We start from the raw sequence: 27,349 nt of genomic DNA, 5'->3' as shown, positions 1-27,349 counted from the left end.
TAAAGCTTAAATCTTTATTGTAGACGAGGGCTTATGGTCGCCCAATCCATGCGTCAAAACTTTACGTTATGGTTATGTCAATTCATGTGTGAGGACCTTAAGGGCCATCTACAATGGAGAGTCGTAGGCCGTAGCAGTAGTCGTAGAAAATGTCTCCACTTCGTATTGCTTTACTGTTTACAGTCTACAGCAGACATTGAGCCAATTCATTGCGTGCATACGATGAGCGTTGGGGCATTCGGGATTAGTTTTTGGTCGCCTTTCTTTGATGGCCGGCTTTTATGTTATTGCTACGTCGTTTTTATTCTAGACAGCATTGCCGTAGTTTTAGTGCTGTTACGGCTAAAACACTCCATTGTAGATGGCCCTTAATTTGCACTGACCCGTACGACTATTCGCTCTTCAAAAGTTGGCAACGCTGTTTGCCGGTGTTTGCCCGGTTTGCCAGTTTTTTTGTACGTTTGCTTTGTTACGTCCAGTTACATCGTTTGTACGTAATTATTGCATGGATAATACCGGATTTCTGATGTGACTTTTATGGATGTTATCTTCAGACACCACTTTCATTTGATCATGCCTAAGTCAAGTACGCCGCAAGTAAATACAATACTCAATTATTTCACGTCTCCGAAAAGCTCGAAAAAGCCGGAGACGGAGGCGAAGGAAGAAAAAGAAAAATCGTTGACTCCCAAAAGAGAACAAAAGAACAAAGGTATGACTTAAAAACATTTTTTGAATGGAAGTACGCTGTTCAACGACACATGTTAAGATAAGATCGATTATTGTCTTAAATGTAATATTGCTTTTCTTCACTAATAACGTTTTTTTACATGAAATAGTAATTCATATAATTAACATCCACTTGTATAAGGCTGTAAATCATGATTCTCGATTTTAGATTTAATTTCACATGTTGCTAAAACAAGCAATTGTTGGAGTGACAGATTTGTAGCTTTTATAGTAGTAATTAAAATTTTAGTTTGGGCAGTTTTAAATGTTAACACAAACGCTAATGGAAATAATAAATTCGTTAAATTTTATTTGATTAGTCATTTACTTTTGAATAGGACATAATTTCTGAAGTTTTATGTATAGTTTTTGTAAAAAATCCTGTATGTTTTAAAAATACTGAAAAAAGCCCCAGAATTATTGAAATCCTGTATAAAATTAAGTCGTAACAATTTGTGCTAAGCAATTTTTGACAAAATATAAACAAAGTTTTGATTTTAAAAGATTTTGGTTAAGAATAATTTTCTAAACGTAGAAGAATAATTGCAGTATGAGTTGTTGAAAAAGTCTGCTAGAATCTAATTGTATGCAATAAGGAAAGTTTTTTTGGTGCATTTGTTTTTCAAATCTTGATTGTATGATATCTCCCCTTTGCACACGAGTTATTTTTTGTGTTGATCTGTTCTGTTTGAATTTCTTTAAAAGTGCTCACATTTCTGTAATTAAAAGGAAGAAAAAAAAAATTTTGATCACATACACACAAAGAAAAAGGAAAGTTTTAATATATGACTATTATACAAGCTATTTTTTTTCATACAGATTTTAATGGTAATTGTTTAGGGGACACCGTGCCAATGACCTTGACTTTGACATATGTTGTCAAGGTGACCCTTCTGAGTGATGTTCAAGAGATTTTAGCCTGTGCTCGTTTATTAAAAAGTTATAAACAATAAAGTTTTATAATTTGCTATAATTTTTTAATACATGTACAAATAAGAAATATGGGTAAATTTTAACAAAAGGGAACCCAGCCCCAGTGACTTGACCTTGACATATATTGACATATGTTGTCCTGAGTTATTAACATTATTAAAGTTTATTAAAATTTAAAATGTTTTTAAAGTACAAATCAGAAAACCATTAATTCAACATTGATGTCTTTTCAGTCATCATTTCTCACTAGGTATAGATTAATATTCATGTCGTAAGTGTCATATTCGAGTTCAGCAAGTTCGAAAACATAAAGGTAGACTAATTTCATGCAAATGCTTTATGAACAAATTTTGGTTACTTGGATATCGTTCTTTGTTTTTTTTTTAAATTTTAATTTTTATTCAATATAAATTTTAACATTTAAATTAAAACAATTATTTGCTAACGTAATAGAGATATCGAAAAGCAATCCTGAGTTTTTTCAGCTGTTTTAAAAATCTAGAACAGTTGAAAAAAATTGAGTTATATATCCTATCTTAAAAAAGGCATGTAATGAAGCTTCCCTATGCTGATTGGTTTTCTGACTGCGTAAAAAATAAAAAGTTAAATCGCGAAGCGACAACACAATTCGTTTGTATCTACTTTGTACCGCGCTTTATTTTGTTTGTATCTCAAAGGATAAAAAAATACAGATTAATTAAAAATGGTCAGCACCCAACTTTAAGATATTTTAGTTTCACTAATGCCATTTGATAGAAAATTGTTTGTATCTTCTTATATTACTTTATTTTGATTGTACCTTAATTGGCACGAAAATACCATTTTTTAGTTTTTTTATATAGTGCTAAAACGGCTATAATACCCGCTATTTGTTGATATATCGAAAAGCGGTCAAAGGAATTTGGGAATTTATAGGGAATTGGTTGTAGTCATTTGTACCTCTTTTTTGTTTGTATCTTAACGAGACCGGAAGTATAAGCTTTTTTACGTTTTGACGCAACATTAATACGGAACCTCGGTTATCATTTAAGATATCGCGAAGTGGCCAATGCTGTTCGAAAGACTTCACATAGCACTCGTTTGTACCTCCATCGTTTTCGTTTGTATCTCAACGAGACTGGAAGTACACGCTTCTTCACGTTTTAATGCAACGTCAATACGGAATCCTGGCTACTCTGTAAGATATTGCAAAGCAGTTAATGCAGTTCTAAAGAATTCGCATAGCATCCGTTTCCCAGGTAGCAAACACAAGTCATTTTGACGTTAAATTTTGGTCATTCCCTGACTATTGACGTCACTAGTTGACATCTTAATGACGTTAAAATGACGGTCTAATGTCACAGACTGTTGACGTCACAATAAAGACGACATTTTGAAGTCATTTTTATGACTTCCAGGTAGTAAAAGTCGCCGTTATTTTGACGTTTTAGAAAATATTTCGGGTACATGTCCTATAAATGCGGCACTTGCATTGTGAAAATATTAAAGTAACAATTATTTAAAAAAAAAAAAAAAAAAAAATATACGTTGTTTCTCAACCAGCATCGTCATCCCCACCATACCATAGTCACATCTGGCATTGCCTAACTGATGCGGTCACCCATCCAACTCTGAACCGCCGTTGACATTGCTTGACTTCGAAGATTGTACGCAACCTAGCATTTCGCGATGATCCATGAACACTTGATGCTCATGAATACATATTTGTTATAGATTAGTTTAATAGATATCAGAAACAGGAAACGTAGAGTTAAATAATATTTATAAATAAATATAAATCTACATTTTTTTACTGATTTTTACATATGCGAAATAACATGTGGAATAACTTATAAAAATATGTTTTTATTCTGTTCTTTTGATAAAGCTAAATTATATCTCAGACAGCATACAATATTTATAAAATATTTACAAAATATTTATAATATTTATTAAATATTTTATAAATATTTATCCAAATATTTTATAAATATTTTTGTGGTCTTAGATTTGACAGATCAAAAAGATTTATCATAAATATTATAAAAATATTTATGAAATATTTATAAATATTTACAAAATATTACTTGTACAAATCTTTATTTTTTATTTACCATAAATATTGTATAAAATATTTAGTCTATATTTTAATAATATGTTGAATAAAGATTTTTTTTTATGTACTATATATGAAATATATATAAAATATTTATATAATATTTTTAATAAATAAATATTAAAAAACATTTATAAATATTTATAAATATTTATCATAAATATTGTGTGCTGTCTGGGATAATTCTAAATATAGAGATTGATGGTGATTAATTTATATAGTCTTTGGAATCAATAGTTTTTTTATATTTGTTTATGTGTTTATATGATGGATTATGTTTATACAAATTAATAAAAATAAACGCATAAAATTCAAATTATTATATTTGCTAACCGAGAAGCAAGATCGAATTAATACGTCATAATAACGTCAAGGAATGATGGCGAGAAATAGGATCAAAATATTACATCGTAAAGATTAAATAACGTGAATATGACGTCATTTAAATGTCATGGTCGCATTTTGGTCATAGGACGTCATTCGTACCAATATGACCAAAATTTAACATCAAAATGACTTGTCTTTGCTATCTGGGTTGTACCTCTTTTTTTATAGTGGTGGGAATATTAGGTTTACTGAGATATTACTTTTGTTATTTATTTATTATAAATCGTATTATTTTAACATTAAGGAATGTTGAATATCAATTTAACACAAAATATTCAAATAACACGTTAAACTAAGACTTGAATGTTAAAAATTTAATATAAAAATTAAACAAGGACTGATTTTAACATAGATACAAAATGTTTTTACTGTGTAAAGACAATGTGTAAGGACAAATAATCAATACAATAAGGCAAGGACAAGCAAATGCAAATATTATATTAGCAATTTTTTTTTTAACACAACTTTTAACCACGAATTTGTTTTTTATTATAAGGTTCTACGTTAATATAGATTCAGAGTATGTACTACTGGAAAAAACTAGGAAAACTTGAAATTTTTAGGCAATTTTTTTTATTCTTGAAAATCATGGATTTTTATGAAGTTTTATTAAAAAGGGTAATGTTAGAAATCGTTGGCCTCGCGCAAAACCTGTTTTATATGATTTTTAGACCCATATACAACGCGAAAATACAGCTTATAAAAGGCGGGAAATCCTGGGGAAAATTTTTGTCAAGCAAAGAGCGACCGCAAAAACAGGTCTAAAATCGAGGGAGGGAGGGAGGGAGGGAGAGAGGGAGAGGGAGGGAGAGAGAGAGAGAGAGAGAGAGAGAGAGAGAGAGAGAAAGAGAGATATGCAATTCTGACCAGTCAAAATCTATTCGGATTATATTGGGAAAAATTGCAACAATAATTTAAGCTAATGATTTTGGTATCTTAAAACGTAAATCGTATCCTTATTTCGTGATATTTATTGCAAAGAATGAAGATCTTAAATCAAATTTTGTCTTTATTTTCCTGGCCTTTAAATTGATACATTTTGAAAATAAGGAATTTTCAATTCCTAAAATGATGCAAATTATTAATGTAGAGAACAATAAATCTGGCTGTTGAAGTTATGGAAGAATCAAACAAATCGTTATGCCGCCGAGCCCTTAAGTCTTAATGAATCGACCTTGTTACAAATTCAAAATTGAACATCTCGGCACCTAATTGCTCTAACACAAAATTTCAAAAACGGTTTGAAAGCTTTGAAACCATACTTTTCGAAATTTGTAACGAAATTGTAAGCAAAAATTTTTCAAAATGGTTGATGACAAGGAAAGAGCATGCAAAGTTAATTAAGTATTCGAACTTGCGACAACGCGTGGCGTAAAGTAGGTGTCACAGCCCAATGGGACAAAAAACATCTAAAAATATAGAGTATTGTCTTTAAAATGCTTTTTTACGGAGCTTGATACGATAATTTTTCGCTGAGTTATGCAAGTTTAAAGAGAAAAGCTGTTTTTTAATTCAAATTTTAATTACTCAGCGAAAAATGATTGCATCGAACTCTGTAAAACAGCATTTTAAAGCTAATGCTCTATATTTTTATTTGCATTTCGTTCATTTGGGCTGTGACACCTGATTCACGCCATGCACCGCCGCAAACTCAGATCTTTATTTATCAATTTTGCATCCTCTAACTTTGTCATCCGCCATTTTGAAAAAAATAGCCACGCATAATTGCTATTAAAATATTCTTAAAGTGGACACTTCAAGCTTAATTTTCTTTTTCGAGAAAAATTTTTATTTTTATTATTTACCAAGTTATGATTATTTGAAATTTTGTAAAATTTTCTGAAATTTTAAGTGTACCGCTTTTTTTTGCTGCTGAGTGTATATTGAAGAAAAATTGAAATAAAAAATTTCGAAAGAATTAAAACTCATATGCTGGTGACAGTTGCATCGTACTTGCGCTGATGCTTATATTAACAATTAATCACGGTCAGTACTTGGATGGATTACCAATATAGGTATAGGAATACAAAAACTAATAAACAATATAAATGAAACAAGTCATAAAACAAATAAATAAATAAATAGACTTTTTTTACGTAGTTTGCGGTGATTATTGCAGCTCGAAGCAGGATTATATAAAATCAAAAATTCCCAAATTTTTAAATGATATATTAAATTATCTAGGATCCATAGGGCCGATTAAAAAAAAATTGTTTTTGAATAAAATGGCGATACAAAGTTAGAGTATCGATTTTTTACAAAAGTTACTTGTTTTTGTTTAAAAGAATGTAGGCAAAAAAAAGCTTTCGATAGCGCCTCGATTTTTAACCCTAGTATAGATGTAAAAATTACAAGTAAATTAATTTATCAATTTTTGAGTTATGTTAGTTACTGATTTTGAAAACATGATTTTGAGAAATTTAAAGCTTTGAGGCAAGTTTATACATGGATAAAATTTTTTTTATTTACCCTGAATTATCCATTCTTTGACGTCATACTTGCCCCAAGCGATTCTCTTGAATGACTCTTCGAAATAGGTTTTATGATGTAGCATTCGGAGTTACTTGAAGTTTTAAGAGAATATTTTTGAAATGTATTTTCAAAAATGTAAAAATTAAAAATCGAATTTTTGAGTTTTTAGGCTTTTTCTCTTAAAGGGATGTCTGTGATTACTGTTTACAATAATTTTTGTAACGCAAAATTTTTATCTTTTTTATAAGTTTAAAAAAATTATTTTCTAGAATTAAAGCGTACAGATTACTGCCAATTTAAATTATAGAGTTTATACAAAAAAAATGTTAATTTGAGGTATTTTTAGTGTGGTATATGTCTGGAATTGTCATGTTGTAACAATATTTGCTTGATATAAAAGATTTGCAGTTTATACTCACGAAATTTGAATTTATAGACTAATAGATGACAGGACCAAACAATGGAGTTTTTAAAGCTAGTTTTAATTGAGACGAAATGGCTCTACGAAAATTTAAGTTACATACCGGCGAAAAGACGATAAATAAAGCAACATTTTTTTCATGTTCTACTTACGCCTAAATTTTTGTAGAATGATTTTGTCTCAATTAGACAATGTCTAACTTTAAGAACTTTATAGTGTTTGTTCTTGTTATCTATGTGCCTGGAATCTCATGAGTACAAACTGCAGATCTTTTCTATAAAGTAAATATGGTTGTGACAGCTCTACACGTCATTCTTGACTAACAATGGAATCTCGCGAACCCGAAAATTCTGATTTTAACGAAACTTGGCATAAATGTAGAAAGGGTAAATATATGAATTCAGACATTTTTTGTTTGGGTTTATAAACGATTTAAAGCGTTGAAACCACCCTTCAAAAGGTAATGACATTTTTGCTTTTTCTCGATATATCTCTTAAATCAAACGAGATATAAAAAAATATTTTACACAAAAGTTTTACAGCATAAATATTTTTATTTAACTATGCTATTTATTTTTTGAAAAAAATTATTTTTTGAAAAAAACAATTGCACTTGTGCAGTCGCCTTATTAGTTTCACGGTTACAGAGTAAATTTTTTTTTTGTGTAAAATGTTGCATTAGCATAAATTTTAGTAGGTACTTATACGATTTATATTTAAGTAAAGAATTTTAAATAATTTAAATATTTATTAAAATCAATTTCTGACATTTTACAGAACTTAAATACAAGAGTCGCAAAATACATTAGTGATATCGAAATTATAGCTAACCTGTATAGCACAAAAAAAGAAAAACAATCACTAAACAATCTAAGATTTGTACATTTCCAAAAATTTACTTTAAAAAAATTTTTTTAATTAGAATTATTACTTCCAATCGAAGGAGCTGCAAAACAACATTTTTTACGCACTTTCTGTCAAATACAAATGTGGTTTGGAAATAATGTAAATGCACAGCAGTAGGAGTGAAAATTAACTGTTAATGAATTTCAACCGAAACATATCAGGTATGTAAATATAAAATCGGAATTTTTGTATAGAAAATACACGTTTATTGTATGAAAATGATAAAAAATCTTTTATTCGAAGTATCGCCCATTGCTAGCTATACATTTTTCCCATCTCTCTGACAATTTGTGTATGCCACGCCAAAAAAACTGTTCTTTTGAGGCAAATCAGTCATCGAGCCATTTTCGTATATTTTCGTAAGATGTGAAACGCTGCTCAGCAAGTGCGTGTCCCATCGATGCAAATAAATAATAATTGGATGGAGCCAAGTCTGATGAGTAAGCCGCATGTGAAAGTATTTCCCAACCAAACGCCTCAATTGTTTCCTTGACCGGTTTTGCTGTGTGTGATGATGCATAATCATGAAGCAGAATCACTTTGTGTTGCCTCTTTTTATATTCTGGTTGTTTTCGCAAAGCTTGATTCACATCAAGCTGTTATGATTATTTGTTGTCGGTAGCGTTCAGTATTAATGGTTTTGCCAGATTTTAGCAGCTCATAATAGATCACACTCCTCTGATCCCACTAAACACAGAGCATTGTCTTTTGTCCATAGCGATTTGGCCTTGCAGTCGATGTCGATGGTTTGCCTGGAGTTATAATCTTTTACGCTTAGGATTCTCAAAATATATCCACTTTTCATTGCCAATCACTGCCAATTCGATGGAGAAATGACTTTCTTTTGTACCTGGCGAGCAGCATTTCGCAAGTAATTTTTCGGTTTTTCTGCTGTCTTTCATGTGGAACCCATTTTCCCATCTTTTGGATCTTTCCCATGGCTTTCAAACGTATGGAGACGGCTTCTCGTGTCACATTTAATTGATCCGCGAGTTGCGTTTGAGCGTCATTCTCGTCCAACAATGCTTGCAATTCGCTGTCTTCTTTTTCGGTGGTCTTCCACGTTCTTCGTTTCTCACGTCAAAATCGCCACTTTTGAATTTTTTAAACTACTCAAAGCACTGTGATTTACCAAGAGCATGCCCACCGTAAGCTTTGACAAGCATTCGATTCTGCAACAGTTTTTTTCAAATAGTAACAGAAAATCAATGCTGTCCGCAAATCGTAGTTTCCAGGTACAAAATTCGACGTGTTCAACTTTATTAAAAACTATGCTGTATGAAACTTGTATTGTTGTGAGTTGAAAATCAGATGTCAAAACAAGAAAATGGCGTCAATGACGGGGTTTGACGGTAACTACATTGACAGCTAGCGCCATCTATGGGCAAATTCCGGTTTCATATTTACAGATCTGGTACTGACAACCACTTATGCCTGAAGAGGTGCTTCAAACAATGACTTTCAGATGTGAGTCCGGATGCAAAACAAAATCTTGCGGCTGTAGGAAGCATGAGCTACGATTATCTGTATAATTATCGGAAGAAAAGGATTTCAATCTTGATATCGAATGCGAAACAGATAATTCATGTATTTTAGAATTTGACAACTCGAAAGTGCAAAATTATGAAAACACTGACAATGATAACGGCATTAACGATCACGATGACAGTGGTGATGAGAGTAATGACGATGAAAATGATGGCAAAGAAAGTGGCAATGTTTCTCTAAAAAAAAACGTTGGTTACAATAGTTTTATTATTTATGTTTAATTTTATGTGCTACTAATTGGGAAGTTGTATGATTATTTTTATTTAATAGATTGATAGTTGATGTAAAAATAATTAGGTCGTATTCTTTCTTTATTCCAAATAATAAAAATTAAGCAAGATATTGATATTTAAAATTTGGTGACATCACGAATGTTTACAGTTGTGGCATCATTTAACATTGTAATATATGTGTATATATAAGATTTTAAAACTTTACATACTTATAATTTTTGATAATATTAATACATAAAAAGAAATAAAAAAATTGAACTCGCATTTTTCTGATTAAATAAAGTAAAAAAAATGTTTGCATTTAAGTATAGACAATAACAAATAGTGCCTGCCTACAATTTTATGTAAAAAACGAAAAAAGTTAAAATATTATACTTTTGTGCAGTCGTCTCGTGTCTTTCATCTGTAACACATAAGTTTTAAAGCTCTGTACGTACGAATAACTAGTACGCACTAATCTTATTACATGAAGGAATAATAAAATGCTTGCAGAAATGAGCTAGAAGCTTTGGTATAAGAAAAAAAGCCTCAGAGAAAATTTCGTATATGTGTGAGTGAGGAATCGGTCCGAGGCGATCTGAGGATAGAAACAGAGCACTAGTTTAATTCACAGATTAATATTAATATATGTATTTTAATTCTGGAAAAGAATTTCTAAATCTATAAAAGAAATATATACGAAATCTCATTAATGATGTGCAGGAATGACTCTACATTATCGACCTCGATCAAATTTGAGAGGCAGTCCAGCATACCCTTAAGAATTAGTATTAAGAAAATTATAATAAAATTACTTACTTTTTTTATAAATAATTTGGAAAATGTTTTTTATTATAAACATGCAATCTGCTGGCTTTTAAAAAAATATTAAAAAAAATTTTTATAAAAAAATTTTTATAAATTTTTATAAAAATGATTTGAAAAATGTTTTTTATTATAAACTGTTACGACGTTCACGTTCCGCCACAGAAACGCGACGCGAAACAAAAACGACACGAGAGGGAAGGGAGGATGGCCGTTCCCTTAAACGCTCTTTGAATTCTTATCGAGCGATCCGCGAAAAGCAACACGAAGTGTTAGACGCCAGACACGCACTTTCGTTACGTCGAATCATCAAGCGAGATCTTGCGAGATTGGTCTTCCAGCTTTAAGGTCCTGTTTCACACTCAAACAGGATAAGTAGTCGGCCGCTCCAATTTTGGTCGGGGCAGGGTGGTAGACCACGGGCGAACGTCCGTTTAATACGAAAAGACAGCACGAGGAAAATAGTAATTCATGTGAGGCTTGTAACAAAGAATCTAGTTTTTAATTGATCAATTAAAACATTTCCGAGCAGCACATATTAACTGGCAAATAGCCGATATTGTATTAGGATTGGCCAACAGTTGACCAATGGTAGGCCAATGAACTGTGCTACTATTGGTCGAATAATTCTGTCCCCTCTCCTCACCTCCATTCCTATCACCAGGACATAAGGATGATTACAAGAGCTCAGTATTAGAACTCCTAGTCCCGATGATGTTCATCCTTGGTCTTTTGTATTGAATTTTACTTTATCTTTAATTTAAATTATTAACGATATTATTTTTATAATAATTATATTGTACTATATTTATGTACAGGACTTGTCCAAAATGGAAAAGAAAATCGAAATACAGTTGATAAAAAAAGATCGTATAAGAAGGACATCGAGGAAGAAAAAGATGAGCCTATACAGCCTAAAAAACGACGCCTTGTTATTCCTAATGACGAGTCCGATGATTCTGGAGACGAATTCAGGCCAGGTTTGTTATTCTCATAAGCAATGACGTTTCTATTATAATCTAGTAAACATTAACTAACAATAAAAATTATATAACAGTTATATAATTCTTAGTTGGTATTTGCTGGAAATAATCTTAATTCTTTTGTGCTTGGTTTTTTTGTGCTTACTGTTTTCATATGATTTACATGTCATTATAGGTTTTTGGGGTGCGCTAATCCAAATCTGCAGTTAAATTTTTGAAATTAAAAAAATTTTAAAAATAAAAAAACAAAAATTCTATGATATATGAGTAAAAGATCTAAGGAATAAATGATCTCAATAAAATTCAAGAAACATTAGCATATTCGCCATTGTCGATTTTGAAATTTTGACAATATTTCACTTTTTTATTTGCCATTTTAAATTTTGAAATTTCGACTACGAATTCGCAATCAGCAGTTCTGAAACTTTTAAAAGTAAAAAATGAGTTTTGGTCCTATTGAATCAAATTCAATAGGAAACAAACGTTTTACAAAATTGCGGACGTCGAAGATAGTACTTGAAAAATAGGAAAACAATTTTTTTAACTTATTGCATAGCTCAAGGGAGTCAGCTCTTTGGTTTAAAAATGTATGAATTTTTAAGCTTATTTATTTTCTAACAAATTTATCTTTGGTACATTTTTCTACAATTTTTTTACAGAGCTACATTGTTTTAAAAAAAAAATGTTACAAAATCGACAACTTTTTTATTTAAGATTAGCAATTCATGAACAAATTGTCATTAAAAAACTTTCAAAAAGGAAATAAAAACTTTACAGTTAAAAAATGTGTTTCTCTTGAAAGTAAACGATCCGATTTAAAAACTGTGTGAGTGTGTATTTTACTTTTGGCATTATCCAAGAAGTTGCGTGCGTGCGTGCGTGTCTTTAATTATATGTATTGCCTCCTCTTGAATCTAACAATTTTTGTATTTGTTGACACACTGTTAATTAAATTTTTTATTTTTTGTCTGAAATTAATAAAATAAGTAATAAATAAAATTCTTCTTATCTTAACTTGCCCCATTCTTCTTGCAAGGCGTTGCAGAGTGCTGCTAATGTTTGAGCATTATGTTTTCTAACTCTCTGTTTTAAAATTTCTCATAATAGTTCAGTAGAATTGGCATAAAAAAAAAATTGATAACTCAGGTTTGACTGTGCGTAAAGCACAATTAATATGTGTAGATCAAGATAGGTACGTTTGCAACTTGCAAAAAGCTGACGTCAGTGAACCTAGCACCCCCACCACTAAAAAAAAATTCGGACCTACCCTATAATTTTCTGCTAATTATTTGCTATTTTTCTGCTCTAGTCCCGAATTTTTTACTCCTACCCGTTTGCAGGAAATTAAGATCAAAAGTGGGGGTGCTAGCTTTACGTGATGCTAGCACCCCCACTAATAAAAAAAAATATAAACAAAAAATCAAATATACCAGAATTTTCTGCTCATTTTAGGCTTTAAGAAACTATAAACAAATATCAAAAATATCGAACGGTTATCAAAGTACTAGTACTCAAAAATATTATACCGCAACATTATATGATGATGGGAAAATGGTTAAAAACAACAAGCTACCAAGACAATACTGCACCAGGACAACTTTGAAACTATTTCTTCAATTATTTGATTTGATGAAGAAATACTTGTATAATATACAATTTTTAAATATTTATGTGTAAAATAAATTTAAAAAGTCAAATTCACAAAAATACAAGAGTAAAATACTATTATAAAATTATTTGCTGCGTCGACTGTGGTATCAAAATGTTCTTCTATTTTTCTGCCCTTAAAATATCAAATCTCGAATTTTTTGTTCAATATATAACTTGTGCAACTTAATTGTTATTCCGCGCACACAAGAGTAAACTACCTTAAAAAAATTATTTGCTGCGTCGGCTGTGGTTTCAAAATGTTTGTGGTTTCAAAATTTTGATACCACAGTAGACGCAGCAAACGAATTTTTAAAGGTAGTTTACTCTTGTGTGCGCGGAATAACAATTAAGTTGCACAAGTTATATATTAAGCAAAAAAATCGAGACTTGGTATTTTAAGAGTAAAAAAATAGGGAAACATTTTGATACCACAGTCAACGCAGCAAATAATTTGTTTAAGGTAGTTTACTCTTGCACGCGCGGAATAACAATTAAGTTGCACAAATTATGTTGAGCAAAAAATTCGGGACTTGGTATTTTAAGAGCAGAAAAATAGAGAAACATTTTGATACCACAGTCGACGCAGCAAATAATTTTATAATAGTATTTTACTCTTGTATTTTTGTGAATTTGACTTTTTAAATTTATTTTACAAATAAATATTTTAAAATTGTATATTATACAAGTATTTCTTCATCAAATCAAATGATTGAAGAAATAGTTTCAAAGTTGTCTTGGTGTGGTATTGTCTTGGTAGCTTGTTGTTTTTAACCATTTTCCCATCATCATATAATGTTGCGGTATAATGTTTTTGAGTACTGGTACTTTGATAACCGTTCGATATTTTCGATATTTGTTTATAGTTTCTTAAAGCCTAAAATAAGCAGAAAATTCTGGTATATTTGATTTTTTGTTTATATTTTTTTTTTTATTAGTGGGGGTGCTAGCATCACGTAAAGCTAGCACCCCCACTTTTGATCTTAATTTCCTGCAAACGGGTAGGAGTAAAAAATTCGGGAGTAGGGTAGAAAATTAGCAGATAATTAGCAAAAAATTATAGGGTAAGTCCGAATTTTTTTTTAGTGGTGGGTGTGCTAGGTTCACTGACGTAAAAAGCTGAGAGTTATTGCAAAATTACGGGTTGAAGTGAGAAAAAAGCAGTTTTTTACTTGCGCCTCGTAAACTGAAAACGGAATCGAAAAAACGTTGAAATAAAAGTCGTAGGTATTAAGTAGACCTACAATAATAAATTTGGTTGATTAAGATCGGTTGATTAGTTTGGTTGTAAAGTAGAAAAAACCTTGAAAAATGACTATTTCTTAAATTGTTAATAACTTTCTTAAAAATTAACTCAAGCATTTGAAATTGTAAGAAAATATAGCTTTTATGATGATAAAAAAGTGTACCAAATTGTATTAAATAATTTTTTGAATAATGTCAATTGTTTATCCAAAACGTGCTCCATTAAAATTTAATTTCTACATTTTTGAGACCATGCACAAACCCGAACAAAAGTTTTTTCTTTTATTAAAAAGTTGCAGTATCGTATATCGGCATTACAAAATGTGTGCAATGCAACTAAGTGCCTCAAATAAACGTGTAAAAAATAAGCCTAATTAATAATTAAATAACTTTTAAAATATTAACGCTATCAAATTGGGGTACAATGTATTTGAAAAGTGCGATTTTTCTTTACATTTCAAAAAAGAAACATTGTCCTAGCTTACCTAGAAACCGAAATAATTTTTTTTTTTAATTACTGTTGCTATAGTTATGAATATTAAGAGCTGAAATTTTGACGTTTAAAAAAAAATTGTCTTTCTAGGACGCTTATTTTCCGAGATATTGACGATTGAAGTAACTTTGAACGTGCCAGATCAATTTTGTACGCGCTCGCCCTGCCACGCGCTAGCACACGACATGCGTGCGCGCGCTCGCCCCGCCAGCCGCGGCTCTCGAGTGTTACTGCTTTTGTTAACACGTTTACAGTGATCAATCTTCATTAATCGCTTCGAACTTTTGGGAGAGGTTACTTTAATTATTTAATAAGGCGCTGTCAAAATTTTCTCTCTTTCATAAAATATTCATAACTGTAGCAACAGTGATTTAAAAAAAAAGAAAAAAAAAATTCCGCTTTTAAGTAAGCTAGGACAATGTATTTTTTTTGAAATGTAAAGAAAAATCGCACCTTTCAAATACACTGGCGCAAAAAAAAAACAAAACAAAATTTTTGACCGATTTTTAGGCAATTTTCAAAGTGATGCAATTTTGCGAAAAATCATCCAAATTACATGTACTTTTTTTTTAATTAAAGGGCAAAGACTCTACTTTGAGAATCCCTACACGAAAATTTGATTTGTTAAGTGCGAACCTTTTGTATCGCATGAAAACCAAACATGTGTTTTTTAATTGAAAAAAGTAAAAGTTTGTTATCATTTTGCACAAGTTTCTCGTTAAAATCTTGCTAATATTAATTTAGATCCTTAAAGTTCATTCTTTTCTAAGCAATTTAAAAAAAAAAACATGTTGATACGATGTTTTTTGTTGATTGCACGCGAGTTTGAAATTTGTACTACATTTTAAGGTATTTTAGCGAATAAATATGGTATTTTTTTAATATCATGAATTTTGAGTATCAATATAATATTGCACATTGATTTTATTCATGTTGAACTCAATCATACCGCTGTCATCAAAGTGACCCGATCTGCACTACGTGGAGAATGACGATCGGATTTTGTACATCATGTGGCCCTGAAAAGGCTGATTTTTTAAAATAAAATTTAAACTTTTATTTTTTATGTATGAGTATGTGTATATGTATGTTTACGTGTATGTGTGCGTTTATGAGTATAGATGAATGTGATCTTCTGTTGACTTCAGTGAAATTGGTGCGTCAGCTATCCGTTATATTCAGATCAGTAAGTACAAATTTCCATCGATGAATTTCAGAGCCACATGATGTACAACATCCGATCGTCATTCTCCACGTAGTGCAGATCGGGTCACTTTGATGACAGCGGTATGATTGAGTTCAACATGAATAAAATCAATGTGCAATATTATATTGATACTTTTACTTTTTTCAATTAAAAAACACATGTTTGGTTTTCATGCGATACAAAAGGTTTGCACTTAACAAATCAAACTTTCGCGTAGAGATTCTCAAAGTAGAGTCTTTGCCCTTTAATTTAAAAAAAAGTACATGTAATTTGGATGATTTTTCGCAAAGTTGCATCACTTTGAAAAATGTCTAAAAATCGGTCAAAAATTTTGTTTCGTTTTTTTTTTTTGCGCCAGTGTACATTGTACCCCAATTTCATAGCGTTAATATTTTACAAGTTATTTAAATATTAATTAGGCTTATTTTTTACACGTTTATTTAAGAATGTATCGGACATACAATCTTAGACAAAAGTGCATAGCTGCGTTCCATTTTAACGCATGATGCGCATAATGCATTGTTCATCGTTGTTTAACGTTTGACAAACAACAAGGATGAACGATGCATCATGCGTATCATGCGTGAAACGGAACGTACCCCATGAAATTTGAAATACTTAAATATCTGTCTAACGCATAGTAAATCTAGATGTAAGAAACTTGAACGATAGTTGGAGTCTTATTTTTACTCTTACAAAGGTATTTTTCACGTATTTGCGATTTTTTTTACTTATGAGTTTAAACTTTTGACAGTGAAAATGCACAATTATCTCAAGTTATATTTTATTTTTTTAAAACGGTGTAGTGAAAACAATTGAAACTTGGCACATATTTTTATCTATTTATATATTAAATGTACAAAAAAGTTCAAAACACCGGTACTATTTTTTCTATATTTTTTTAGCTGTTTTACCATGATTTGACATGGTATCCTTTTCCATTATGGAAAAAGACGATCTTGACGGATAAAACAGCTAAAAAAATATAGAAGAAATAATACCAGTGTTTTGAACTTTTTTGTACATTTAGTATATGAATAGATAAAAATATCTGCCAAGTTTCAATGGTTTTCACTACATCGTTTTAAAGAAATAAAATATAACTTGAAATAATTGTGCATTTTTACTGTCAAAAGTTTAAACTCATAAGTAAAAAAAATTGCAAATACGTGAAAAATACCTTTGTAAGAGTAAAAATAAGACTCCAACTATCGTTCAAGTTTCTTACATCTAGATTTATTATGCGTTAGACAGATATTTAAGTATTTCAAATTTCATGCACTTTTGTCTAAGATTGTATGTCCGATACATCATTAAGGCACTTAATTGCATTGCACACATTTCGCAATGCTGATATACGATACTGCAACTTTTTAAGAAGAGAAATAACTTTGGTTCGGGTTTGTGCATGGTCTAAAAAATGTAGAAATTAAATTTTAGTGGAGCGCGTTTTGGATAAACAATTGACATTACTCGAAAAGTTGTTTTGATGAAATTTGGTACACTTTTTTATTGTCATAAAAGCTATATTTTTTTACAATTTCAAATGCTTGAGTTAATTTTTAAGAAAGTTATTAACAATTTTAAAAATGACCATTTTTCAAGATTTTTTCTACTTTACAACCAAACTAATTAACCGATCTTAAAGGGTTATACTACCCAGGCGTGCTGAAAAATGAGGTGCGGAAAATGCTTTTTTTATGAATTTTTTTCTCCACTACTAATAAAGTAATCAAACTAAAGTTTATAGGGTTTATTATATATGTTTTAAGGTATACAAAAATATTTTTTATTTTGATTTAAAGTACAAAATGGCGTCGTGGCAGTAGGTTGGACGGTTTTTTTCGAGGAAATAAACGGCGTGCAGGGTAGCAATGTTCAGACAGCACCTACAGGGATACAAAAATTTTTTTAATATTCTATATTAATTTTTTTTTGGAAGTACCAACGATTATTAAAAAATATTGATTTTTACAAATTTGGCATGCATTAAAAAAAATTTTTTTCCGATGAAAAATTGGTTTTAAATTGTTTATAAAAAATGTAATTATTTATTGATCGTAAAAATCGTTGGTACTTCGATAGATAATTTATCTAAGAAGCTACAATTCAAATTTCAAGTCAATTGGATAAATATTGTCCGAGTTATGTTGCACGCGAATTTGAAAAACATGGTTCTGAGATAATCGCGTTTAAAGTTTCAAAACATGTTTACTATATGAAAAATTGAAAATATTTTCTTGATGATTTTTTTATTTTTACTCTGCTATCCCAGGATCGTAAAACATTCCTCCCAAGCCTAAATATTCCTCTTCAGCCTCCTTTCTAAATGATGTAAGATCCTTCCGCGCGTTTTTTCCGTTTATTGATGCTGAGCGGTTTACAGCTTGAACTCCATTTGAAGCTCGATTTCCATACAATAATTATAAAATTTGTGGCTAATCTTCAGTTCATGTATACTCATTATAGCAAGTAATCCTTGAAAACCATCATTATAAGTTGATTGCAGCAACGTTAGTCGCTATATCAATAACAGTTTTGCCGCTTGATACCGATTTCGGCGCTACTATTCAAACGACGGCGTTTAAACTTTCATTCGCATTTAATTAACACTTAATTTGAGAAAGTATAACTTACTTCTACCGATATAAAAATACCGACTACAACGCTCCAAAATGCTGCGCGTGATGGAGTGGCATTTTCAAACATTTTAAAGCGCTCGGAGGCGCCTCGGAAAATAAGCTGTGAAAATTTTGTTTAATGTTTCTCACTTATAATTATGCTGGAATATCATTTTTAGATAGTTTATGCATCATTTAAGCCAATCAAAACAAAAAAAATTTTTTTGCTGAGTGGTATAACCTCTTAATGAACCAAATTTATTATTATAGGTCTGCTTAATATCTACAACTTTTATTTGAAACTTTTTTTGATTCCGTTTTTGGTTGGCGCGAGGCGCAAGCAAAAAACTGCTTTTTCCTTACTTCAACCCATAATTTTACAATAACCCTCAGCTTTTTGCGAGTTGTAAACGTACCTATCTTAATCTACACATATTAATTGTGCTTTACGCACAGTCAAACCTGAGTTATCAATTTTTTTACAAAACGGATCTTTTTGAAGCTAATTCTACCGGACTATAAATGCTCTATAGAGTCTATAGGATTTATACCCAGACTCATAGCAGGCCACAGCATTCGGGGTATGTTTATGTGATCAAAGAAATCGGTCACTATTCGTGCGACGTGTGGTTTTGCGTTATCTTGCATTAATAAGAAATTATCTCCAATAAATTCTTTGTAAGGCACAATGTATGGAATAATAATGTCTTTAATATGAACATTAAGGATCCATAAAATTAAGAGTTAGAAAACATAATGCTCAAACATTAGCAGCACTCCGCAACGACTTGCAAGAAGAATGGGACAATTAAAGACAAAAAAAATAAGAAATTTAATTAACAGTATGCCTCAACAAATACAAAAATTGTTAGATGTAAGAGAAGGTAATACACATTATTAAATATACATACGCGCGCGCGAGATTTTTGCCACGTCTACGTCGTTGATCCTGGGTAATGCCAAGAAAAGAATGCACACGTATACACACTCACAATATTTAAATTGAATCGTTTACTTTCAAGGGAAACAAATTTTTTAACTTTGAAGTTTTTATTTTCTTTTTGAATGTTTTTAATGACAATTTGTTAATAAATTGCTGATTTTAAATGAAAAAGTTGTCGTTTTTGTAACATTTTCTCCAATACGATAAAGCACGATAGAAAAAATGATAAAAAAATGTTCTATAGATGGATTTGTTATGAAATGAATGGTTATTAAAAAAATTCTTTTTTCCCATTTTTAAGCACTATTTTCGACGTCCATTTTGTAAAACATTTGTTGTAACACAATTACGATTTAGATGGTTTTCAAGAGAACCCAGGTAACACAAAATATTTATAAAATATTTATAAGAAGGAAAAATATTTATGATAAATATTTTGTACATATTTTTATGTCCGAGTTTGTCAGGTATAAAAAAAATTATGATGAACATTTATGAAAATATTAAAAATAAATATTTATATCATTATTGTCAAAGAATATAAAAAATATTTCAAGTTTATATACCATAAATATTTTTCAGTACATTTTAAAAATATATATATTGTTGATAATAATTTTTGTATCATTTCTAAATGGTTTATGAAAATAATTATATAATCTTAAAAAATATTTTTTGAAAATAAATTTGTAAAATATTTATAAATATTTATGATAATACTTTGTGCTATCTGGGAAAAGTTTAAGGGGACATTTACGTTTGGAGTTACAGTTGACGCTATTTGAAATTGAAAAATTTGAGAAAAATTAGGTAATCAGTTTTTTTGCGGGTGAGTGTATAAATAGTTATTATAGTTAATTGCTATATTTTGTGTTTTACAAGTGCATCATAAGTTACAGTACCAAGATACAGTGAATAATTATGGAATGGCACAGTAGCAAAAAAATTAGGTTGTCAAGATATTATTTCTCGCTTATATCATAAATTCAATATGGCTACAATAAAAGAGCCTTAAAAAGACAGCTTTAATAAGAAGCATGTAATATGTTTAATATTTTATATTACAGGTTCTGAACCTGAAGAATCCGATTCAGGTTCTGAAGGAGAGACGGAACACGAATCTTTGACAGAGACAGAAGAAGAATCGCCAGTGGTAGAAATAATATATTTCAAACTGTGATAAATGTTGATCTGTGTACAATCTAGATCTTTTTTGACATAAGTAAAATTTCACTCTCATATTGCTCCACCCAAATTTCAATTTTTATTAAATTTATTTAACCGTAACCTTTGTTTTAATATTAGAGTTAAAAAGCTGTTTGGTAATTAATAGAGATGTTAAAAAATAATTTTTTGGAAACTTAGATTAGAAAGATTCAGATTGTAGAAGAAAAATTGTAATAGAAATATCATTGTAAAATATTGTTCTGAAAAAAGTATATAATATAAATTCCATAACATTTTTTTCAGAATAAGAAAAAGACTTCCAGTTTTAAATCCAAATCAGAGCAAGCAAATCGTATAAAAACAGTAAGTATATAATTAATTACACAATTGATGTCTATATTTATTATTCTTATTGTATAATTAACTATACTTTGTCCAGCGAAAGAATAACATCTGAGCGTTTATAAATAGACAAAATGGAGACAGCGCACGTCTTAATACCGTATTGGTCAATATCTAATAAATACGACATGGAAAGAGGCTTACCTACTTTTCGTTCGCCTCTTTGTTATTCTTTTATTGGACATTATGCGCGCGCGCATACGCACATTTATATAAACAATTTTATGTTCGTAATTAAGTCAGCAGCACACAATGTTTGTTTTCGTATAAGATTGTTTTCTGAATAGAAATACTCTGTTCTGATTAGTGCATTTTCATTCATCTTTAGAAATGACATAATCAAACAAAGTATTTCTATCCCAGCAAGCAATCTAGCACAAAAACAAGCATCATGTGCCTTTACTATGTAGGTTATTCTACATTAGTAGTATTCGCTATAGCGTAATAGCTTTTTTGCTAGATATTGTCATATAAAAACATTAATGGATTTTGTTTTTCTAGACCAAAAAAGATTCGAAACAATCTGCATCTGTACAAATTTATAATCAAGCTGTAAGCAATGAACTCACAACTCCACATATTTGGCCCCACTTAAAATTAGATTTTTTGCAACCAGACAAAATAAAAGATATAAATAAACGAACACCGAAGGATTCAGATTATGATTCCAAAACGCTTTACGTACCCACTGATTTCTTAAATAATCAAACTCCTGTAAGAGAAGTTTTTGTCATTCAATTTTTATTATATATAAACATTAACGTAATTACTCATTCTAAACTTTATTTAGGCAATGAGACAATGGTGGGAATTAAAAAGTAAACATTTTGATTGTGTATTTTTCTTTAAAATTGGCAAATTTTACGAGTTGTATCACATGGATGCAGTTATCGGTGTCAATGAACTTAGTCTCACGTACATGCGAGTAAGTCGAAGTGTATATTTAAGAATCTCCAAAATTGCTCCTGAATTCATTTACTTATAAGATTATGCATTATTGTAGGGTGAATTCGCTCATTCCGGATTTCCTGAAATTGGATACGGTCGTTACTCCGCGAGTCTAATAGAAAGAGGATACAAAGTCGCGCGAATCGAACAAACCGAGAATCCGGAAATGATGGCGGCGCGTTGTAGCAAAAGTATGAAATTACACAGAAACATACATTTTGTTTCGTGCAAAAGAACATATCTTTAAATGGTCTAATTATTGTCAATGTCCTAAATACTAGAAATTCAATCTTAAATGCTTTTTTTTTATTAAAAGATGAAAGATTTAGTTTTCATAAAATATAACAGTAATTAAAAACTTTTAGTTAACATTATTATTAAATTGATTATTAATTTAATATGATATTACTATTCTTGTTTATCTTATAAATCTGTATTTAAGATTGATAATTTATTCGACGCAGTTTGAATTTGGAAAATATATAAAACCACATAAGAAATATAGAGATCCAGGTATGATCAAAGACTTGTCTTTAATTGTATTACTTTGTTTTTGAGTTTTACTTTTACGTGCCAGTCTATATTTTCTTATTATTATAATGTTATATATTCAAGAAAAAACATTTAAGATTTAATTTTTAATATGTGAAGCATTGTCAGTAATTGGAATCATTTACTTTACGAATATTAGACATTTATATCTTTTTTGTTTACAGTGATCAGACCAACAAAATTTGATAAAGTCGTAAAGCGTGAAATTTGTCAAGTCAGTACTAGAGGCACAAGAGTATATACTCCGTTGGACGTGGAAGCATCTACACCAAATTCCAATTATTTGTTATCTTTAGTCGAGAAGTGCGATGTCAATTCAACGACCAGTTTCTTCGGAGTTTGCTTTATAGATACAACAATAGGTGAATTTTACCTTGGTCAGTTTGTCGACGATCGCTGTAATTCAAGACTGTTGACTCTGCTAGCTCATTATCCACCGGTTCATGTACGAGTTTATTGTGATCTAAATATCATATTCGTTTATTGATAAATATTAATTTTAATGTTTTTTAGGTCATATACGAACGCAATAATTTAACACAAAAAACTCAGCAGCTTATAAACAGCACTTTACCAGTGGCACTGAAAGAATCATTGCAGCGCGAGACACAATTCTGGTCTGCTACAACAGTATTAAAAGTCAGTAACAGATAATGCTTAATATTTTAAAGCTATGGATTTTGACCACTTGACTTGACCACTTGCTTGCATGCCCACTTGACGTTACAAACGCTTCAAACCATTTAATTGAATGCGGAACAAAGAACTAAAACAAAAAATTTTGCGAATTGATCAATCAAAAAATGCTTTAAAGCGTTTGCAGCATCAAGTGTATCTTAGCTTTAGTCACTGTTATAAGCATTAATAAATTAAATTATAAACGTTCTGAAATAATCGACTAAAAATTTTAAAACAATCATAGTTAATGTAATCATTGAATTTGTAATTTAAATAAAACGATTAAATTTTTGTTCAACTAAAACAGTGCTCGGAATTAGTTGCACATTTCGCCTCGATTCCTGAGGCACCGCCTGCTATGCCCCCACTACCGCTGTAGGCTCGACGGCCGAGCCGCCGATCGCGCGCTTGACCTTGTGTCTCAGGAGCGTTCTACGATAGATATGCCTGGTCCATTCGCGTGATTAAAAAATTCTCTTGCGCTGTGAATAATTTTTTTATTTTTACAGACAATTAAAGTTATTAATATTATTTTTCCTCCTGGGTGATGTGGAAAGCTATTGACAAAATTGCAATTATTACATTGTGTTATATTATGTTCATTATATGTATATACAAATATGTTTATAAACGTAAAAATAATATTAATAACTTTAATTGTCTGTAAAAATAAAAAAATTATTCACAGCGCAAGAAAATTTTTTAATCACGCGAATGGACCAGGCATATCTATCGTAGAACGCTCCTGAGACACAAGGCCACGCGCGCGATCGGCGGCTCGGCCGTCGAGCCTACAGCAGTAGTGGGGGCATAGCAGGCGGTGCCTCAGGAATCGAGGCGAAATGTGCAACTAATTCCGAGCACTGAACTAAAATAATATGTTAAAAATTAATGATTAGTCAGGAATAATCACGATTTATTCAATTAATTACACAGCAATTAATTACCAGACATGGGTCTGGTATACAGGCCAAACCACTTTTTTTGTGTGGCTGTGTTATTAAAATAGCATTGATTAAAAAAAAATAGTAATTATTAATCGTGAATTTTTATAATTCACTATTACGATTTTAAAAAGTATTTATTTTAAAAAAAGATTAAATTGGTATTAGTCGATAATTAGTCAATTATTTAATACATTACATCAATCAATATTATTTAACAACAAAACAAATATAAAGAGCTCGTTAATGCTAAGCAAAAATAATACGATAACGGGTCAATATATCGAGCCAAGACAAATCTTCCTAATACAATATAATTTATTCAATAAACATTATATAATTATATGTTTATAAAAATTATATAATGTTTATTGAATAAATTATATTGTATTAGAAAAATTTGTCTTTGCTCGATATATTGACCTGTTATCGTATTATATTTGCTTAATATTATTTAAGCTATTAAATGTTATAAAGCAGTGACTAAAAGTTATAATTAATTTTTTAATCAGTAATTATATTTATTTAATTGAATGAATTATAAATAACTGAATTAATTACAATTACATACAACAAATTATTTTAATTGATTTATTTTATTAATTGATAATTAATTAGTATTTGAAGTTTCAAGACAACTAAAAAATTTTAGTCGTTTATTATAATCAATAATCACATTTTTAGTGATAATTACACAGCTTTACAAAAAAAATTGAAATTTTGTTTGCGGGGACCTGACCCACCTTACTATATGTAATCGAGTATGCTGAAACCGAATTCGAAGTCCAAATAACCCCATCACGTCCGGTTTTTTCGTAACCTCAAAAATAGGCTAAAAATCATAAAATTCAAACCCAAACAAAACCCCATAATCATATATCCCATCAATCCCACAACCTCATAACCTTAAAACCTTATAACTAAATAATCGAATAATTATGTGGCCACCTAAGGTCCATGTATTGTTGCCACAAAATCTACATTCTGCCAAACCCAGGAACAACGACGTGGACGTAGCAGGCTTTTGTTCTCTTTGAGGTGCTTTATTTTCGTGAGGTCCCCTCGCCTCTCACGAATAACAAAAGTTAAATAGATAAGAATAAGAATTAAAATACAGGAAAGTGATATCAAATTCTATCCATCGTTTTTTGATCGTTTTCTTTATTGTTTTTTTTCACGTGGAGGTGCCCTGGAATGCAAACACGAAAAAAGTTTTTTTTTTCAACCCTAATAGAAGCGACCCTTCTGACTCGTCATCTATGGAGTTATGGAGTTATAAGGTTATGGGGTTTTGAGGTTATCAGGTTTTAGGATTATGGGGTTTTAAGGTTACGTGATTGACGGGTTAAAGGGCATAGCTGTTTCAAACATTGATTTTCACTGCTTAAGAGGATGTTAAACTGCCCATCAAACTTGATTGAGGTCGATAATGCAGAGTCATTATTTATCCTTGTTCATGAAAAAATTTGCTTTAAAATACGAGTTATATAGCTTATACTTACAAATAAATGGTGTCTCGCAGTTTGAAATAGAAGGAATAAGACTATATTTGTCAAATTACGATTACAAGCCGTAAAAAAACATTTATGTGATCAAAAATTTTATTCATTTAAGCGCTTTTATTATAAAAATATCTTTTTTTTACGGCTTGTAATCGTAATTTGGCGATTATAATCTTATTCCTCAATCTATTCCGAACCCGGGAACACCATTTATTTGTACGTATAAGCTACATAACTTGTATTTTGAAGCAAATATTTTTATGAACAAATAAACTTTAAAAAATTTTTTGCATTTTTGGTCTTTATCTAATCGGGCTCATTTGTGTACGACGTACACAATCCTTTGTACACTGTACGTACTTTAAAAGTGTAAAAGGATTATCAATTCTGTAAATTCAATTCGAAATTAAATGATCAAACAGAATGTCGGTAAAACACACGGCTTTAGCATCCTCTTAAACGCGCATAAATTTTTTTCTCACTGGGTTATGGGGTTTAAGGGTTGTAGGGTTTGAAAGTTTAGGGTTATGGGGTTTTAAGATTATGGGGTTGTGTAGTTGATGGGATATGTGATTATGGGATTTTGTTTGGATTTTTATTGAATTTTATGATTTTTAATCTATTTTTTGAGGTTACGAAAAAACCAGACGTAATGGGGTTATTTGAACTCCGGATTCGGTTTCAGCATGCTCGATTACATATAGTAAGATGAGTCGGGTCCCTGCAAACAAAATTTCGATTTTTTTTGTGGAGCTGTGTTATTAATCGATAAATTAATTACATTTTGTTGTATGTATTAACCCTTGTACACTTTAGTGGAATTTCATAACCAATAACAAACAAAAATGTTTTTGCCGCCATAGAAGATATTGACATTGAAAAAAGTACAGATTACTTTTAAAACATTTTACTTTGAGATGAAATAGTCTTAATTAAAATTTGATTTTGGGTATGTTAAAAAGTTTCACGATTTTCGTGAATTTTAGTTAATTAAAAGTTGAATTTAGTTAGAATTAAATTGATGGGTCAGGGTTAAATGTCTTTTTGTCTTTTTAAAGAAACTTCACGAAGGAAGTTATTTCAAAAAAGAAGACAATTCGAGCTTTGCATGGCCTGACGGTTTAAAACCTTATTTAAATGAAGGTAATCATAATTTCAGAAAATTTTAGATGCATGTACATTTTGTATTTGTTATTTGTATTTATAATAGAGGAAAGGCACCGAATTTGGAACATCACTTTGTTTTTGAACTACTTACAACAGCTAAAGAAACAAGTATGAAAATATGAATTAAAACTAGGAAATAATTTCTATTAAATGGTATGATAGTTTTTGCAATACTGTTTTATATTTTTTTAATAACAGGCACAAAAATGTTGTGGATCCGGCGGACTAGACATTATATCCTTGGTTGTGTTCTTAAATTCACAACAATGCAGCATAATGCATCTTGCATAATTCATTCATTCTTAATTTTTGGTTGCGCATA

General features: G+C 30.3%; 1 protein-coding gene across 4 annotated transcripts in view; it reads left to right on the top strand.

Moving 5' to 3' along the window:
* Window positions 1-277: 277 nt before the first annotated feature.
* The window catches only part of LOC105831306 (probable DNA mismatch repair protein Msh6), a 59,429-nt gene continuing 32,357 nt past the window's right edge, over window positions 278-27,349 (top strand). For 2 of the 4 annotated variants that reach the window (XM_036291372.1, XM_036291371.1), the window contains exons 1-10: window positions 278-712; window positions 11,347-11,508; window positions 20,735-20,820; window positions 21,138-21,197; window positions 21,738-21,950; window positions 22,027-22,161; window positions 22,240-22,375; window positions 22,901-23,181; window positions 23,250-23,375; window positions 26,919-27,003. In XM_036291372.1, the coding sequence (XP_036147265.1) occupies window positions 538-712; window positions 11,347-11,508; window positions 20,735-20,820; window positions 21,138-21,197; window positions 21,738-21,950; window positions 22,027-22,161; window positions 22,240-22,375; window positions 22,901-23,181; window positions 23,250-23,375; window positions 26,919-27,003 (1,459 nt within the window). In that variant the 5' untranslated portion in view covers window positions 278-537. The remainder of the gene's footprint in view (window positions 713-11,346; window positions 11,509-20,734; window positions 20,821-21,137; window positions 21,198-21,737; window positions 21,951-22,026; window positions 22,162-22,239; window positions 22,376-22,900; window positions 23,182-23,249; window positions 23,376-26,918; window positions 27,004-27,349) is intronic. The other 2 variants (XM_036291370.1, XM_036291369.1) reach the window with 2 other exon arrangements.

This window comes from Monomorium pharaonis, chromosome 8 (genome assembly GCF_013373865.1).
Source record: "Monomorium pharaonis isolate MP-MQ-018 chromosome 8, ASM1337386v2, whole genome shotgun sequence".
NCBI classification, from domain to species: domain Eukaryota; kingdom Metazoa; phylum Arthropoda; class Insecta; order Hymenoptera; family Formicidae; genus Monomorium; species Monomorium pharaonis.
Note: the sequence above shows the minus strand (reverse complement) of the source record. Positions and strands in the feature narration are given on the sequence as shown.